The following is a 16373-nucleotide window of genomic DNA, read 5'->3' as shown; positions in this document are numbered from 1 at the left end:
TTTCTTTTTTTTGCTGATGATTTAGTTATTTTTAGCAGGATTGATATGGAGCACGCCAAAATCATCAAATAAGTGTTAGATCACTTTTGTGCTTATTCGAGCCATAAAGTTAACGCTCATAAGACAAATGTTTGTTTCTCCCATTGTGTTGATAAGGACCTTAGAGAATGGATTAACAATTAGATGGGGTTTCAAAAGGTCAATGACCTTGAGAACTATTTGGGGGTCCTTTTATTCCATGGAAGAGTCACTAATGGTACCCTTAGATTTGTGGTGGAAAAGATACGTAACAAACTTTCTAGTTGGGATACTAGACAATTGTCTCTTATTGGTAGAGCTACTTTAGCTCAATCTATTTTGCTCTCTATACCTAACTACTTCATGCAGATTATGATGATCCCAAAGGGATCTGCGAGGAGATTAAGAGTTCGGTTAGATAATTCATTTGGGGTTCTTCCAATGGGAATATGAAGTTGGCTCTTGTTAACTGGGAATCAGTTTGCCAACCACGTTCTAATTGAGGTCTCAGGTTGAGAAGATTAGAATACCAAAATGTTTCCTTCCTTATGAAGTTGGGGTTTAATCTAGTTTCAAATCACAATGCCTTATGGGTTAAGGTTCTTTGGTCCAAGTATGGTTTGGAAGATAACTTGCCTAATAGCATCATGAAAAATAATTGATCTTTGCTATGGAAAGGTTTGTCGAGGATATGGCCCTTTTTCAGAGACAATTTAATATAGTCAGTGGGTAATGGGAAGTTTGTTTGTTACTGGTTGGATCCTTGGATACCACAGATTAGACCATTAATCAATCTGATACCTTCGCACCGGAATTTGGAAATGGATTATCGAATTGAAAACATGGTTACTTTGGAAGGTAATTGGAATCTAGATCTTTTTCGTTTATGGGTCACTGAGTCTATTATCAGATGTATTGTGGGCATTCCTCCACCACACCCTGCTGATGGACCAAATAGGATTTCATGGGTGCCAAATCCTATAGGAGACTTTTCGGTGAAGAGTGCTTATTAGTCACTGAAGGATGATTACTGGAATCCCAAAAATCCGATGTGGCATATTCCTTGGAATTCAAAGGCCCTCATAGAGTATGGCTTTTTCTTTGGCTCACCTTCAAACAACGTATTCTCACAAATTTGGAGCGTGTTCGGCGAGGCATTGGCCATGAAACATTATGCCCGATTTGTGGTCATGCTGAACAAAGCATTCTGCATGTTCTTAGAGACTGTTCGGTGGGAAAAGAAGTCTGGAAATAGGTTATTCCTTCGAATCATGTTAATGGGTTTTTTAATTCCAACATCTTAGATTGGTTAATTTCTATTCTTCAATCTACTAAGCGGTTTGATTCCTTAAAAGTTAGCTGGGCAAGTTTGTTTGGTCTTATAGTGTGGAGGATTTGGAAGAATAAAAACCTTTATGTTTTCCAAGGACTAACGTGGAAAGTGATTGAGATTATTAAAGTCTCTATCACATGGGAAAAACAATTTTGGATGACACACAATAAAACTCTGAACCAATATCGCGCTATTGCTCAAAGAACTCTTCTTTAGTTAATTGGCTTTATTTGCATACTAATAGAGCTTTGAATTTGAGTACAACTTTCGCATCTGCAGGGGGAGTGATATGGAATCAACAAGGGGATAGGATTTTGGGCTTTAACCATTTTTTGGGAATGTGTTCGGTTCTTGATGCTGAGCTATGGGGCATTTTTGATAGGCTGAACCTTCTACACAATCAAGGTTTGAATAGTATTTTAATTCACACTGATAGCCTTGAGGTAGCCCATGCTTTGCAAAGGAGTGTTACAACTAGTTTGAGCTCAGCAATGCTTAGGCGGATCCAACAGAAGCTTCAAAGCTTAAAGCATTGGGAGATCATAAATGTTCCCAAGAAAGCCAATTTAGCCGCAGGTCGAATAGCCAAGATGGCATCTGCAAAGATGGAAGGAATTATTGTTTTGACACCTACTCCTATAGATCTTCTAGTTTTTCTTGAAAGTGACAAAGCTAATCTGCTTTGGATTATAATAATGTAGTTTAATCTTTTTAAGTTTTGTTTTTCCAAAAAAAAAAAGAATGGTGAAATCAATCAAAATTTATATTTTCTTTTGAGTAATCGGTTAAAAGAATATCATATAAAAATATTAAAATTTTATAAAGAACTCCATGACTATGCATTGAGTTACATTTCACTATTATCCACTGTAGTTACAAAATTAAATTAAATTATTAATTTTAACATTTTACATAAAAATCATTATTTTTGAACAATTTTAATAGGTTCTTATCTATCAATTTTTTTAACAAAATGCTTAAAACTATCCATAAAAGATCATTTCAGCATACTTAAACCGATATCTTTTTATATTAACAATAATATTAATACTAACCAAATTAAAATTCGATATTAAAACTCACAAATATTGAGATATTTAAGAAAGTAATTTCTACATAGAGTTCTTTAATATTATAGTAAACAATACAAAATATACAATTTTCAAATACAAAAACAGATAAACATAAACTAGAATTAATTAAGAAAAATAAGGTTGCCGGAAACGAATGAAAAGCGGCTCGCTGCTCTTCAACAGTCTCCTTAGTGACTGAAGCCCCCAGGTTCGACGTTTCTTTTTAATCTTCCATTTCTTTTGTGTGTGTTTTTTTTTAATTTATATATAAAAGAATGTTTTGATGCTTATTTATTTCAATTCATTCTTGAACATCCAAAGGCAAATTCCCCGATTAACGAACAAGACTAGTTATCAAAATGGAGCAAACCACATTTTTCACACTTGGGCAACGCGTCCACTCATCCACCGATCCCCGCCGCGTGGGCACTGTCAAGTTCGTTGGCAACGTGGAAGGGTACTCTGGCATTTGGGTCGGGGTCGACTGGGACAATGAAGGAGATGGCAAACATGATGGCTCCATCAATGGAGTCCGATACTTCCAAGGTCGATCCCAAAACTCCGCCTCATTCCTGAGACCTCAGAACCTCAGCCCCGGCATTTCACTCCTTCAAGCTCTTAAGCTCAGATATCAATCCCACTCCACCGAACAAGATGAGGGTAAGGGTTTATACTGCTCTTTGATTTGAGATTTCCATAGGAAACAACAGCCAAACAAAATATATTTGGGATTTTACTTTTTCCTTGTAACTGTGGTTAAATTTTCCATCTTCTTTTAGTTTTATTCAATCATGATTGCATTTTTTCCTAGTAATACGTAAAACTGAATGAAAGGAAATTTTGCTTTTGCAGATGAAATGTATGTGCTTTCAGCCAGCAACAAGCGTGTATCAGTTCAACTATTGGGTAAAGACAAGATCCAAGATAAGCTAAGTCGATTTGAAGAGCTGACAAGTGCATCAATATCGTATTTGGGTGTCAGCACTCCTGGAGATCCGGCTGAAATTAGTGCTTCTGTGCCAAGTGAATTGCTCTTTCCTATTTATCTATAAAAAATCTAGTACATAGACCTTCGAAGTTCTTACTTGAGTGCTCAGAGAATTATTTAACGTTTTAGATATATTTATATTTGTATAATCCTGATAGGGAAATCGTGAAATTTGAATTTTATTGCTTCATTCCCTTGGAAGTTCCTAAAATATGACAATCACTGATTGGAAAATGTTATATGATATTGTTTTGCAATGCATGTCTGAATGATAGAAAAAGAAATCAAGCTTATGTTTTCTAATTTATTTCTTTTCACTTTTGAATTTTAGTTCTTGTAGTAAACTTTTTCTTCATCGTAAGATAATGTTGAATTTACTTTTGGCATAGAGTAAAAGTGATAAAAAAAGGTTAGGTTTGTAATTGTTCCGTAAGCTTAGATAAGTTACTTGCACCATACAGAGAAAATTGTACAAGCATACGTATGATGATTGAACCTGCACTTCATGTGAAAGTAGTTTTATGATCTTTTCTCTGCTAGCTTAAGCATGTTAGAAAGGCTGGTTTAAAGATGCATTGCTTAGCTTTGTTACATTCTTTATCTTATTTCTTCACTTTTTAAGGCACCTTAAACCAATTGATGTGATCTTTTTCTTTTTGGAGTTTTGGCATATATTTGTTGCATTTTTCTGAATATGTAGCTGGTACAACTGTACTTATTGCTTTTTTTTTCTTCCTACTTGTTATGTTCTTGTTGCAGATTTAAAGGAGCTTGACTTGATGGGAAATTTGATTATGGATTGGAAGGTACATGTCCTAGTTGGTGCTACTTTCGATAAAGTTGTTCTTTGATTGAACATTTGATTTAGCATTTTCATGCTTTCTGTATTCATGTCATCCTCTACTATTTGCATCAAGAGCACTCTTTCTAGATACGTTCTGGCTTATACTTATTGTATGAGTTGTTTTAGGATTTTAACTGCTCTTTCTGGATGTGCTAATTCATGGTTCATTTTAGAGAAACTTTCATTTAGGAATGTAGCTGGAGTTGCTAATTTTAGTTTCATTGGGGGAAATGAATTAATTGAGATAATTGTTGGCTGTAAATAGATTGGATTTAAGCAACATTTTCTGAATTTACCATACATTGCTTATTTTATATGTTTTGGAGTTCCAATTTTAGTGATTAGAGTATGTCTTATATGCAATAAATTATCCTTTTTTGCCTATCCTTTCGTATTGATAAAATTAGCATCCTTTCCACTAGGGATGGAAAAAACCTAATGCACCCATGGATTTCACACCGATCTGCTTTGAATGGGGAGGTTATTAAAAAAAAAAAAAGTGGAAGTGGGTGGTGCAGTGTGCAATGATTTTGATAAATGCTTGCTTGGCTTCACCTTACCCATCCTTTTAAAGTTACAATTTACTCCTTAAGGTATTCTAGGTATCCTTTTTATACACTTATATGTATTACTAAAATCATATATATACATGAACATGTATAATTTATGTATATGTATATATCTACGAAAGAAATATATATACTGAAATTATATTCATGAGTAAATTATATATATGTTTTACAATATTTAATTAAAAATTATTAAGAAAAAAAGTGGAGCGGCGTGGAGCTTTGTGGAGTGAATATGGATGTAACTGCCATCCATGGAGGTGGATGCTTTCAACATCCATGCCAGAGTTGGGTGGATGTGGATAAAGGAAATCCCCATCCTTGCTCTATTACCAGCCCACTTTCCACTTGATGTGATGTATTCTAGGCTTTTTATTTGCTTTTGCCGATTGTTATTATTCATGGTATACGTTTGCTTTATGCTTGCATTTGTGCTCCAAGGTGCAAACAAATATTAAAGGAATAATGCAAAGTTACTAGTGACATGTAAGATTCTCATAGAAGTCTTTTTATAGATGTTTAATTGCTTGTAGGTTTTTAGTTTAACTTAATGCTTGTGAATGTTCGTACATCTAACAGTTATGTACCTATATGGGTCATATATGTCATTTATATCAATTAATGAGAATAGTATTTTCTTTTGGGAGATCAGCATTTGAGTTTTTCCATAGATGTAATAGTTGTCTATTATGTATGCAATTTTTCTGCTTTAACCTTTAAGAGACTGGTTATATGTTAATGATGAAATTCACTTGCTTGTGATTCTAGAACTGCTGTACTAGTCAATTACTGCTTGGCACTGCATGACCACGCTGTGTTGCTTACACCTGTTTGAATCAATCTTTTAATGCAGGACGTTGGCACCATATGTGAACAGTTACCGCATCTTGTAGCACTCAATCTGTCTAATAATTTAATGACACAGAACATGACAGGGTTGCCCCTTCTAAAAGCCATCCGTGTTTTAGTTTTGAACAGTACGGGCATAAACTGGTCGCAGGTGGGCCATTCTTGACTCATTGAACATCTTGCAATTTATGTGAAGAGGTGTGCTTTATAACAGTTGTGAGTTGTTGTTGGAACTGATTTAATCATGGAAGTGGTATTATGTGCAATTAAGATTTGCATGAGGATGAGGAAATTTAGAGAGAGAAAGCAAAGAATTTATAGCTGCAAGTTTCCATTAAATGAAGATACTTCGTATCTTTTTGTCATGGCAGGTTGAAATCCTTGAACATTCATTACCAGTGATTGAGGAGTTACACCTGATGGGGAATAACATAAGCAGCATAAAGGTATCACTTTTTTTTACTTTTGCGAAACTTCAATCAAATTATGTGTTGAAAATACTATCACTCAAGCTTTCTCCCACAAAATGAAAGTAATAAGGGAGCAAAATCCTTCGTTGATCAGCACATTAGTTGTAATTACGGGACTGGATAGATGATTTGAATTCCTAATTTCTTGAACAGCATGTGTCAGTCTTTCTACTTTTCATGAACTGATCTAGGGTTTATACACAAACTTTTATTTTGACTGTATATAAGTTCTCAGATTAAGTATGCTCTTGCTCTTGTCAATGTCCTTATCTCTCCTGAAATTTCTTCTGTTCTCATAGTACAGAAAGTGTAACTTTAGTTAGCGGAGAATAAGAATGGAAAACAAATCTCACTTGGCATCTATCAAATCTGAGTTAAGATACCTTAAAATATTTTCATGCTCGGTCAAATTTCGATTTTTTTTTAACCTTGTACCAAATAAAGGGTAAAGGAGCCTGCCTTTTATTTCTTCATCATTTGTGGGATTCGATGCTTTTGTAGTTACCATTGACATAAAGGATTTCATACAACATTTCAACTAGGAATCATTAGAGGTCTTGGAATAGTGTTTTTTTTTTCTTTTGGGGGGGGGGTTGGTTGCTATGTTTACAGAATCAGAGTTCTAGATCATGCAAATCATAGTAAAAAGAGGGGTTGGATTGGCAGCTTGATCTGTTGTATGGTCAATTTTGTTCATGTATAAATTTGGACAAGTGAAGGAATGATGTCAATAAAATGATGAAATGAAGAAATTTACACTTCAAAGTGGATGCCTTAGTAAGCAAATAACTTGATTCCCTCATAAAGCCTTGTGTTCTCTAACCTACTAGTGCCTTGTATGAATTTAAAAGATTACAGTTTTGTGCGTGAAAATAAATAGGCATAATGGTCAACTTCAAAACCCTAATAAAGAATTGAGCTAATTCTATCCTTGAGAGGATTTGAGCTTCGGAATCAAGCAAGTCTCATGTCCATTAATCATTAAAGAAATGGCCCTCATAATAAAATGGAACATGCATTACATTGCATTTATAGCTTGTCTAGCTATATTTTCCTTCCATCGTCATGCGTAGGTCTAAGAGTTCTTTCATCATGCCTTAATTACTTTGACAAAGATTTAAATAGGAAAGTAATTATATGTTAATAAAAGCTTTGAATGAATAGATAGCAGCTCTCCAACAAAATAATCTCCCTATCCTTTGTATGTACTTATCTGTGAGATTCTGTGAAAGTTTTCAAGAGTATTCAATAAAACTGTTCTAATTTTATTAAGCAAAGAACTGAATATAAATAGAAAAAAAAGACTCACAATATAATTGGGAAAGTAATTCCCTTATTCTAGTAAACTACTAAAAGATAAAAAAAATGTTTCTAAAGAATCTCAATTGATAATCTAGGATTTATCTACATAAATAACTTTAAAAAATATCCCAAAATATATGGGGCTTCAGCACGTATTTCAATATCCTCCCTCAAGTTGGTGCATATATATCAATCATGCTCAACTTGCTTACAAGAAAATCAAAACTTGTCTTAGAAGGCCCTTTGCTGAGTACGTCAGCAATTTGTTGTTTTGAAGGAACAAACGGCATGCATTCTTGACCTTCTTCAATTTTCTTCTTGATAAAATGTCTATCAATCTCAACATGTTTAGTTTTGTCATGTTGGACTGGATTGTGAGCAATAATGGCAGCTTTGCTATCACAGTACAACTTCATTGGTGAAGTTATTGGTTTCCTCAGCTCTTTCATAAATTTTTTTAACCACATCATTTCACAAATTCCTTGAGCCATTGATCTAAACTCAGCCTCTGCACTACTTCTTGCTGTAACACTACTTGCTATAACACTTTGTTTTTTGCTTCGCCAAGTCACAAGATTTCCCAAACAAATGTACAGTACATTGATGTAGATCTTCTATCTATTACTGAGCTTGCCCAGTTTGCATATGCATAAGCTTTAATTCCTCTTTGTTCAAATTTCTTGAAAAATAAGTCCTTGTTAAGTGAACTCTTCAAATATCTCAGGATTCGAAACACTGCTTCTTCATGTTTCTCCATCGGGGAGTGCATAAATTAACTCACTAAGCTTATTGCAAAAGTTATGTCTGGCCTTGGATGTGATAAGTGGATTAGCTTACCAACTAATCTCTGGTATTGCCCTTTATCAACTGATCTTCCTTCTTTATTTTCGAATTTTACATTTGAACCAATTGCTGTGTCAGTTGAGCGACAACCACTCATCTCAGTCTCTTTTAAAAGATCAATCACATATTTTTTCCAAGAGACCATAAGACCCTTCTTTGATCAAGCAACTTTCTTTCCAATGAAGTATTTTAAAGGACCCAAGTCTTTGATCTCGAACTCCAATGCTAGATGCTCCTTGAGACGCCTTATTTCATCCACATTATCTCCTGTAAAAATGATATCATCGACTTAAACTATAATAACTGTTATTCTACCTCTTTGTGAATGTTAGTAAAACATTGTTTGATTAGCTTCTCCTTGTGAGTAACCTTGTTTTTTAACAACCTAAGTGAACCGTTCGAACCAAGCTCTAGGAAACTGCTTTAGGCAATTCAAAGATTTCTTGAGCTTACATACTTGAGTTCTAAAGTTTTCTTCAAAACCTGGAGGAGGATTTATGTAAATTTTTTCTTCAAGTTTTCCATTTAGGAAAGCATTTTTCACATCTAGCTGCTGTAAAGATCAATCAAGATTAACAACAATGAATAAAAGAACTCTAATGTTATTTAACTTAGCTACTGGAGCAAATGTCTCAAGATAGCCTATCTCGTATGTTTGAGTGTACCCTTTAGCTACCAGCTGAGTTTTGTATCTGTCTAAAGATCCATCCGGTCTAAATTTGATTGTGAACACTCATTTACAGCCCACTGTTTTTTTTCTTACAGGTAATTCTATTGTTTCTCATGTACTTGTTTTTTCAAGAGCACGCATCTCTAAAGTAGTCTTCTTCCATTCAGGAACCTTGAAAGTATCTTTCACATTTTTAGGTATTTTTACAGTATCGAGACGAAACAAAGGTTGAGAATGTCGAAGGCAAGGCTTTATAAGACACAAATTTAGATATGGGATATTTAACGACATTTCTAACAACTTTTCTTTTAGCAATTGAAATATCTAAATCAGAAAATTCATTGGTTAGATTATGAGTTTACTTAGATTTTTGACAAGATTTTGCGGGTTGGATTCATGGTGATGAATATGGTGGATTCTATTTTCTTGATTTCGGTTTCTTCTTTAGTAACCCAGCAACTCCTTTGTTTGTTTTCATGATTAGACTCTACACATTCATATTCTTTTTTAATAACAATCAACGTTCTTGCTTTACAAGGCTTGACACTGAAAAATATAGAAGAATCAATACCTAATTGGGCAAAGGAGTAAGAAGGACTATTGGATGAGTTAGGAATAGAAGAATTCATCCGAAATTGTGGTTATGGAAAAAACTTGAGTAGATGCTCTAGTTTTTCCTTAATGAATGGAGACCGTTTCTGAGAACTTTGTTGCTCATGATTTTCATTACTCGATATGAAAGCTTTAATACCCCTAGATTGTGAACCACGACCATTGTCACTCTTCTTTCTCCCATTCGTCGGTTTTTCATGGAGCTTCCAACACGTTTCTCAAGTGTGCCAATATTTTTTGCAATGGTCTCACCAAGGTTTCTTTCTTCTTTCATTGTCATCATCATTTTTAACAGCCATAAGAGCAAAGTTATCATCGTTAGCTTTAAATCTTGGCCTTAACATTACTTTTCTCCTAATCTCCTCTCTTCTAACCTCAGAAAAATCTCACCAGAGTGTTGGAAGCAGTTTTTTCTCTAAAATTCGAGATCTCACGTCATCAAATTCTCTATTTAAACCAACCAAAAACAAATAAGCTCGCTCATTCTCTTCTTTTCTCATAACTTTTACACTATCTCCAAGATAGTCCCATTCATCATTATAATAATGATCTAGTTATTGTCAAAAAGACATCATCTTGTTATAATAAAAAGTAACCTCCTTTTCTCCTTGCCTAGTCTTCCAGAGTTTTATTTCTAACTCAAAGATTTGTGAAGCGTTTTCTAAATCAGAATAAAGTTAGGTTTAGATGGGCAGTGCATTTAGCTGCGGTTAGTGTAAAAATAGCGATGGCGGTGAGATTAGATTTTTGTAGTGATATTGTAGCGTGAGATAAAAAGTAAGTTAAACGCACCACACCGCACCGCCCATCTAAACCCACCCTAAGTGTCTTTCATATCGTCCCAAATATCTTTAATAGTCGGGAGAAAAAAAAAAGATTTTCCTATAGATGTTTCCATGGAATTAATAAGCCATGCAATTATCATAAAATTTTCTGACATTCATGTGTTCATCCTTGGATCTCCCACCTGTGGTTGCTTGACTTCTCCAGTTAAATGACCTAGCTTGGCGCGTCCATCAATTGCTAACTTCACGAACTGCGACCATTCGAAGTAATTCTTGTCATTCAGCTTGTGAGATGTCAGCTGAAAAGAGAGGTGAGATGCCTCTATCCCTTGAGTCATTGCACTCTTGGTAGTTGTTCTGACGATAGAATGTTCTACCTCCATTTGGTTGTTGGATCTCTTATCTCCAGTGAAGGTTGTTTTAACCATGGTGTTATTGAAAATTTAACCTAGCTTTGATACCATAAAAGTTTTCAAGAGATTATTCAATAAAACTGTTCTAGTTTTATTAAGCAAAGAACTGAATATAAATAATAATAAAAAGACTCAATTGATTTTTCTAGTATTTATCTACTTAAATAACTTCCAACATGTATTTCAACATTCTGTACGTTTATGTGGACTCTCTTAGCTGCTATTAAATTGTTTGGGGACTTGTAAATTGGTGTTAGACAAAAATAGAAGATATGCCCTTATTAATTTTCCCATCTAAGCCCTTATATTTTTATTACAATCAAATTAGACCTTCAACATTTGTTTATAACCAATTTGAGTAATTATTTTAATGAGAAATGCTTTTTGTTTAACACACTTAACATTCTCTGTGGCACAAACAATGTGGAATGAAATTTTGTATGTGATGCCAAGGGTGTGATAGAAATTTTACTCTATGGCATTAATGGAAAAGAGAGTAAATGATACATGCACACACATGTATATTAGTGCCATATGCAAAATTTGTTCATGACAACACTACCCCACAACATTTTCATCATAGCTGGCATAGACAGTTAATGGTGCAATCCACATGGCACTTTTCATCCAAACAAGGACCTTAATTGAGTGTAAATAACAATAAGGTTCAATTGATTGCAATAGGGTACAGGCTTAGATGATACCTTTGATTAATTGCTTTTTTTTCTTTTTTTTTGGGGTGGGGTGGTGGTGGTGGTGGTGGTTGTTGGTATTTTAGCTTTTGTTTTAGTTACATAGGAAGTTGGTGTCCTAAAAAAGAGTCCTACCTTGTAAGGATGTCCTGAAGCTAGGATTTCTACTTTAAAATTTCAATTGGTTCTTTCTTTTACTCTTCTGTACTTATGTTCTTCATTTCTCAAAGGAAGCTTAATGATGTTAATATGCCTTTTTGAGCATATAAAGTGGAACATTCTAGTGGATGGAAAATTATAAAAATGAGTTTGAAGACCTCAATTTGAAGGCTTTATTATTATTATTATTTTATTCACCACCGTATGGCTGACCGGTGATTACTAGCGATTCCGGCTTCTTGCAGGCGAGTTGCAGATAAGTTGTCAGCCAGTTTGCCAGCCATTCTGTAATATGACTGGACCAAAATCTCTCTAGTTTTGCTTTGTATCTTTAGTTTAATTAGGCCTTTTTTTGACTTTGGATTTTCTTTTCTCTGTTTTCTTTGTCTGAAGAGGATTAATTATTTATTCCCTTCTCTTTTCTTTTCTTTTGCATTACTGGTTAATTAAAGATATGGTAGGTAGTTCCAAATTTGGATTTAGTTGGTTAATAGATCTAAGAAGAATTCTGTCACCTTTTACTGGACTGTCACGACTAGATTTGATCTCGTCAGCAGAAATCCATATAAAAAACAGGACTTTTTAAGTTCCTAACTGAAGCATTGGGTTGAAAGAATGCTGGGTTAAATGGGTAGTAGTGTCAGCAAAAATGATTTCAAAGACTATTATACACAAATTCTGTGGGCTGCATGGAAAACTGTGGCAAACTAGTTGAACTAGCGTGAACAACCAGTGGTGAAATTGAAGAAATACTATACAGCTTTCAAAGAAGAATTTTCTTTTATATCTAATTATTTCAAACACTAAGTGTTACTAATTCTCTGATTCATGTCTTTGTTTTTTATTTTTATTTTTGTTGTCAGCCAACATCTTCCTCCACCGTTCAGGGATTTGATTTTTTGCGGCTTCTGAATTTGGAAGATAATTGCTTAGCTGAATGGGATGAAATCTTGAAACTTTCTCAACTGAAAAGGTCAGAATGAAATTATTGCTTCTTTCCAGGAACGTGTCCCCATATTTTCTAGTCACTGAATTCTCGTGATAACTCATTAACTCTCAGTAATTCTCTGTCAGTTTGGAGCAGCTTTATTTAAACAAGAACAAGTTGACCTGCATCTTTTACCCAGATAAGATACAAGAAGTTCTCAGTAATCATGAGTCATGTGAGGAAAGCTACTTTCCGTTTCAAAATCTACGATGCCTTCTTCTTGGTAATCTGTTAACTCCTTATTTTACATGTTATTTGGGCTGTTTCCCTCGTTAATCTATTGTCTAATTGTTTTATGCTTCAGGAAGTAATGAAATTAACGATTTGGCTTCAATTGACTCATTGAACACTTTCCCAAAACTGATTGTAAGTTTTCTTCATCTGAAGGATCTTGTCTATGTGCTTGGTAGTAGCTCCGGAGTGTAGAAAATGCTGCTACTTATGTAGTTAATTCTGTGGGGGTAAAATCAAATATTTATGGTTAACGGTGACATTATGCTTTTGTGAACATAACTACCTACTAGTGTCATGGGTTGCGCGTTTTCTAAGTCCGTGACACTAGATTGGGATATTTCCTGTTATCCTTTTCCATGAATTCACATCAATCAGGCTGCCCAAACATGTATTGTGAGATGCTTTTGTGAATTTTTAATTTTGGTGTTTATCTACCTGATCAAGTAAGTTTTATAATTATCATATCCACTAAACTAGCCCTTGAGTGGAGGGGACTAAGCTAACAAGGCTAAATTAGCAAGATCTTGATGATAGTTGACTCCGGTATGCACTAGATTCTTTCAGTTGGACTGAACTTTTTGTGGTACCCTTTTTCTCTCTTTCCCTTGGCTACATCTGAAATGTTTAACTTCTTTTCTTCTTTTTTAATTATGCTAAGGACATCAGGCTTTCTGATAATCCGATAGCTGATCCTGCAAGAGGTGGTCTCCCAAGATTTGTTTTAATTGCACGATTAGCAAAAGTTGAAATGCTAAATGGAAGTGAGGTAAACTCTAGACGCTGCACAAAAAGCCCCCCTTGTTTTCGTTCTGTTATGAGGTTCTAATGAATCTGATGTAACCCAAAAATCTTTCAGATAAGTGCTCGTGAAAGAAAGGAGTCAGAAATCCGGTATTTGTTTCTTTGAGAAATATGATTACTCTGTTCTTTTCTGAAATGAAATCGTGCTTTGGCTTTTGTTTCATTCTCTTTTCTTCTTCTCACTTATTCTTGATATTTTTTACATTATTTATTTCTGTTTTATATTTTTGCCTCAAACCTTTTATTTTTAGGGAGATAAGGCATAAAGGTTGGTGATTCATGTTCCCACTTGCCAAAGTTAGCAGTCCGTACTAACAAAGTTCCTAGGCAGATATATCTTGAGAAACTATTAATATTGGTATATGTCTTTTAATTTCTGGTGTCACACTTTATCTGAAGCATTTAAGTCACTTGTCTGTCATGCCAGGGAAGTTATTTTAGTAAATCTTGTTAGTTTCTAATTGCTGTTTGTCTTCTATCATACTGTAATTTAAATAAATGATAGCTGGGTGATGATAACTTATCATGATGTCTAGTGACCTTTATTTGAAATAATTACATGAAAATGATTAACACCTCAAGTACTGAGGGCTTAGATTTAAAACCCTCTTTTAGCCTCTATTGCTACCACTCAGATGAAAATCAGTGATCCTCTTCCACAATGGTATCTTTGTTATACCAAGAGAGAAATTAACATTCATATTGAGCTGTAAATACTCAATGTTTCTTGCAGATATGTGCGCTTAGTAATGTCAAAGTTGCTTGATAATCCAGAAGAGATTAACCGCCTTCATCCCCGGTAAATTTACTCCTATAAACTATGTGCATGACTGAAATTTTTACTGCTATTTCTGTACTTAAACTTCAATCCCAGGTTTGTTGAGTTGAAGAACTTTTATGGGATTGAGGATGAAAGGCCATTAGTGGGAGCAGCAGGCCCTCAGAAGATGGCCTCCGGACTATTGTGTATGAATCTTAGATATTTCCTTTTTTTTCATCAACTTCTCTTTATAAACTCAGTTTTCTACTGTGTATATAACATGCAGCTATCACTTTGAAATGTGTGGCCTCATCAGTCGGTGAGAAGCTTCCGTTGACAAAGAAATTGCCAGCCACTACCACAGTTAATATTCTTGACCATTTCCACCAACCATATTTAGTTGGACATGCGTATGAAGATTCACTCACAATTAGTTCTCTTTATTTTAGGTTGGAAAACTGAAGGCTCTTTGTGAAAACTTTTTTAAACTAAAGTCGTTGAAGCTGAAATTGTTTCTTCAAGAAGAGGTTTATCTTCTATCAAATTCATGATTATGTGTTTTATGTTTTATTCTTCCTTATCCTAATTTGTTTTCTTTTCTAGTTGTAGCAATTATGTATGTGAACCTTGATAGTGATGGCTCACTTTTATTGGCTTTGGAGTATCATTTGTGAATATTGTTTAAATTTGCAGGGTTCTCCTTTGCCAATGTTGCTTGATGATGAAATGGCAACATTAATGGACATGGGGATTGGGAATGAATCTACCATTATCGTGGATGAAGAGAGTTGACCAGCAATCTGATTGAGGTATCCAAGAAAACTTGTGTGTGCCTTCCTGTTTCTACATGGCATAACATCTTCCGTTTTCAGATGTTTGGAACTGTACTTCTAAAATCAAATGATCTTTAGTAGGATGATACCTGCTGAGGCTGAGATGAGTTTGTGCTTTTGGAGTTTCCAGAAGAAAGAAACACATAATGAGGGTTTGAGTAGTTGTTGAAATGGCTGTCAAAAGAGAGCATCAGAGTTTGTGTTATATAGGGTAAACTAAGGAATAGATATTGGGCTGCTTGTGTGAAATTCTGGCATTGGCATCAACATCTGCGTACCATCTTAACGCCCAGTACTTTTGATCAACGTACAAATTTTCGATGTCCGGTTATATCTTTACTAGATTCAGTGTTTGATTTGTTATAACATCAATAGTAGATAAAAGACTAATCGCTTTTATTTATCACAGATTACATTTAATCATTTATATTTGAAATGTTATGTTTTAGTCACTTGTGTTAACGTGTTGTAATATTTTAATCAATGAGTCATTAATGGTGTAACTGTAAACTGATGTGGTAGGTTAAATCATTTCGAACAAAAATTTTAAGTTAAAACTATATAATTGATCCTCATTCTTTTTATTGAGTAATTTAGTTTTATTTCTTTTATGTTTGAATTTTTCTTTTCTTTTTTTATTTTGCTTCTTCCTCTAACTTCCTCCATTTTTTCATCTTTTTTAATGTGCTTTTTCTATGTTTTTTATTAGTTAAAACTAAAGGGGAAGAACAGAAAAATAAAGAAAAAATATTAAATTATTCAAAAAAAAGTATAGAGATAAGTTTTAACAAATAGAAAATAAAAAAAATTATGTTAAAAAAGAAGAGAAAGGAGGAAAACAAATAGAGAAAATGAAAAATAAAGAAGTTAAAAGGAAAAAAAAGTTAAATTGTTCAAAATAAAAAAAATGGGAATATTGTTGCACTGTTAATGGTAATTAACGGCTCAATATTAAAATGTTACAAAACAATAACGCAAATGACTAAAATATAATATTTTAAACATAAATAATTAAAATGTAATTTGAGGTAAATAAAAATAATTATTTTAATAATTTAACCGTAAAATTAAACTAAAATAGGTATATGTATTTTGGTTTAAATTATAAAATTTTTAGTATCTTTCTTAAAACATTAG

At 33.9% G+C, this 16373-nt stretch overlaps 1 protein-coding gene across 4 annotated transcripts; it reads left to right on the top strand.

Annotated features, from left to right (window-relative positions):
- The first annotated feature begins 2472 nt into the window (after positions 1-2472).
- On the top strand, positions 2473-15688 carry LOC107920319 (tubulin-folding cofactor E). Of its 4 annotated transcripts, none has more exons than XM_016849976.2 (17): positions 2473-2632; positions 2746-3084; positions 3277-3447; positions 4172-4218; positions 5679-5825; positions 6046-6120; positions 12484-12593; positions 12695-12831; positions 12913-12974; positions 13501-13608; positions 13699-13733; positions 14377-14442; positions 14518-14609; positions 14690-14766; positions 14853-14930; positions 15097-15212; positions 15318-15688. In XM_016849976.2, exons 2-16 carry the CDS (start codon positions 2784-2786, stop codon positions 15193-15195), a joined length of 1605 nt encoding a protein of 534 aa, XP_016705465.2. In that variant the 5' UTR covers positions 2473-2632; positions 2746-2783; the 3' UTR covers positions 15196-15212; positions 15318-15688. The 4 variants fall into 4 exon arrangements, with proteins under 4 accessions (XP_016705465.2, XP_016705463.2, XP_016705464.2 ...); XM_016849974.2 differs by having other exon boundaries at positions 15315-15688; XM_016849975.2 differs by having other exon boundaries at positions 15276-15688.
- Positions 15689-16373: the final 685 nt, after the last annotated feature.

This window comes from Gossypium hirsutum, chromosome D13 (assembly GCF_007990345.1).
Source record: "Gossypium hirsutum isolate 1008001.06 chromosome D13, Gossypium_hirsutum_v2.1, whole genome shotgun sequence".
NCBI lineage: Eukaryota > Viridiplantae > Streptophyta > Magnoliopsida > Malvales > Malvaceae > Gossypium > Gossypium hirsutum.
This window is presented reverse-complemented; position numbering and strand designations above follow the sequence as displayed.

Coding starts and splice junctions, on each gene's coding strand:
- LOC107920319 (XM_016849976.2), top strand. CDS start 2,784: ATGGAGCAAACCACATTTTTCACACTTGGGCAACGCGTCCACTCATCC. Junction 5,826..6,045: donor CGGGCATAAACTGGTCGCAG/GTGGGCCATTCT, acceptor TTGTCATGGCAG/GTTGAAATCCTTGAACATTC. Junction 13,734..14,376: donor AGAAAGGAGTCAGAAATCCG/GTATTTGTTTCT, acceptor TGTTTCTTGCAG/ATATGTGCGCTTAGTAATGT.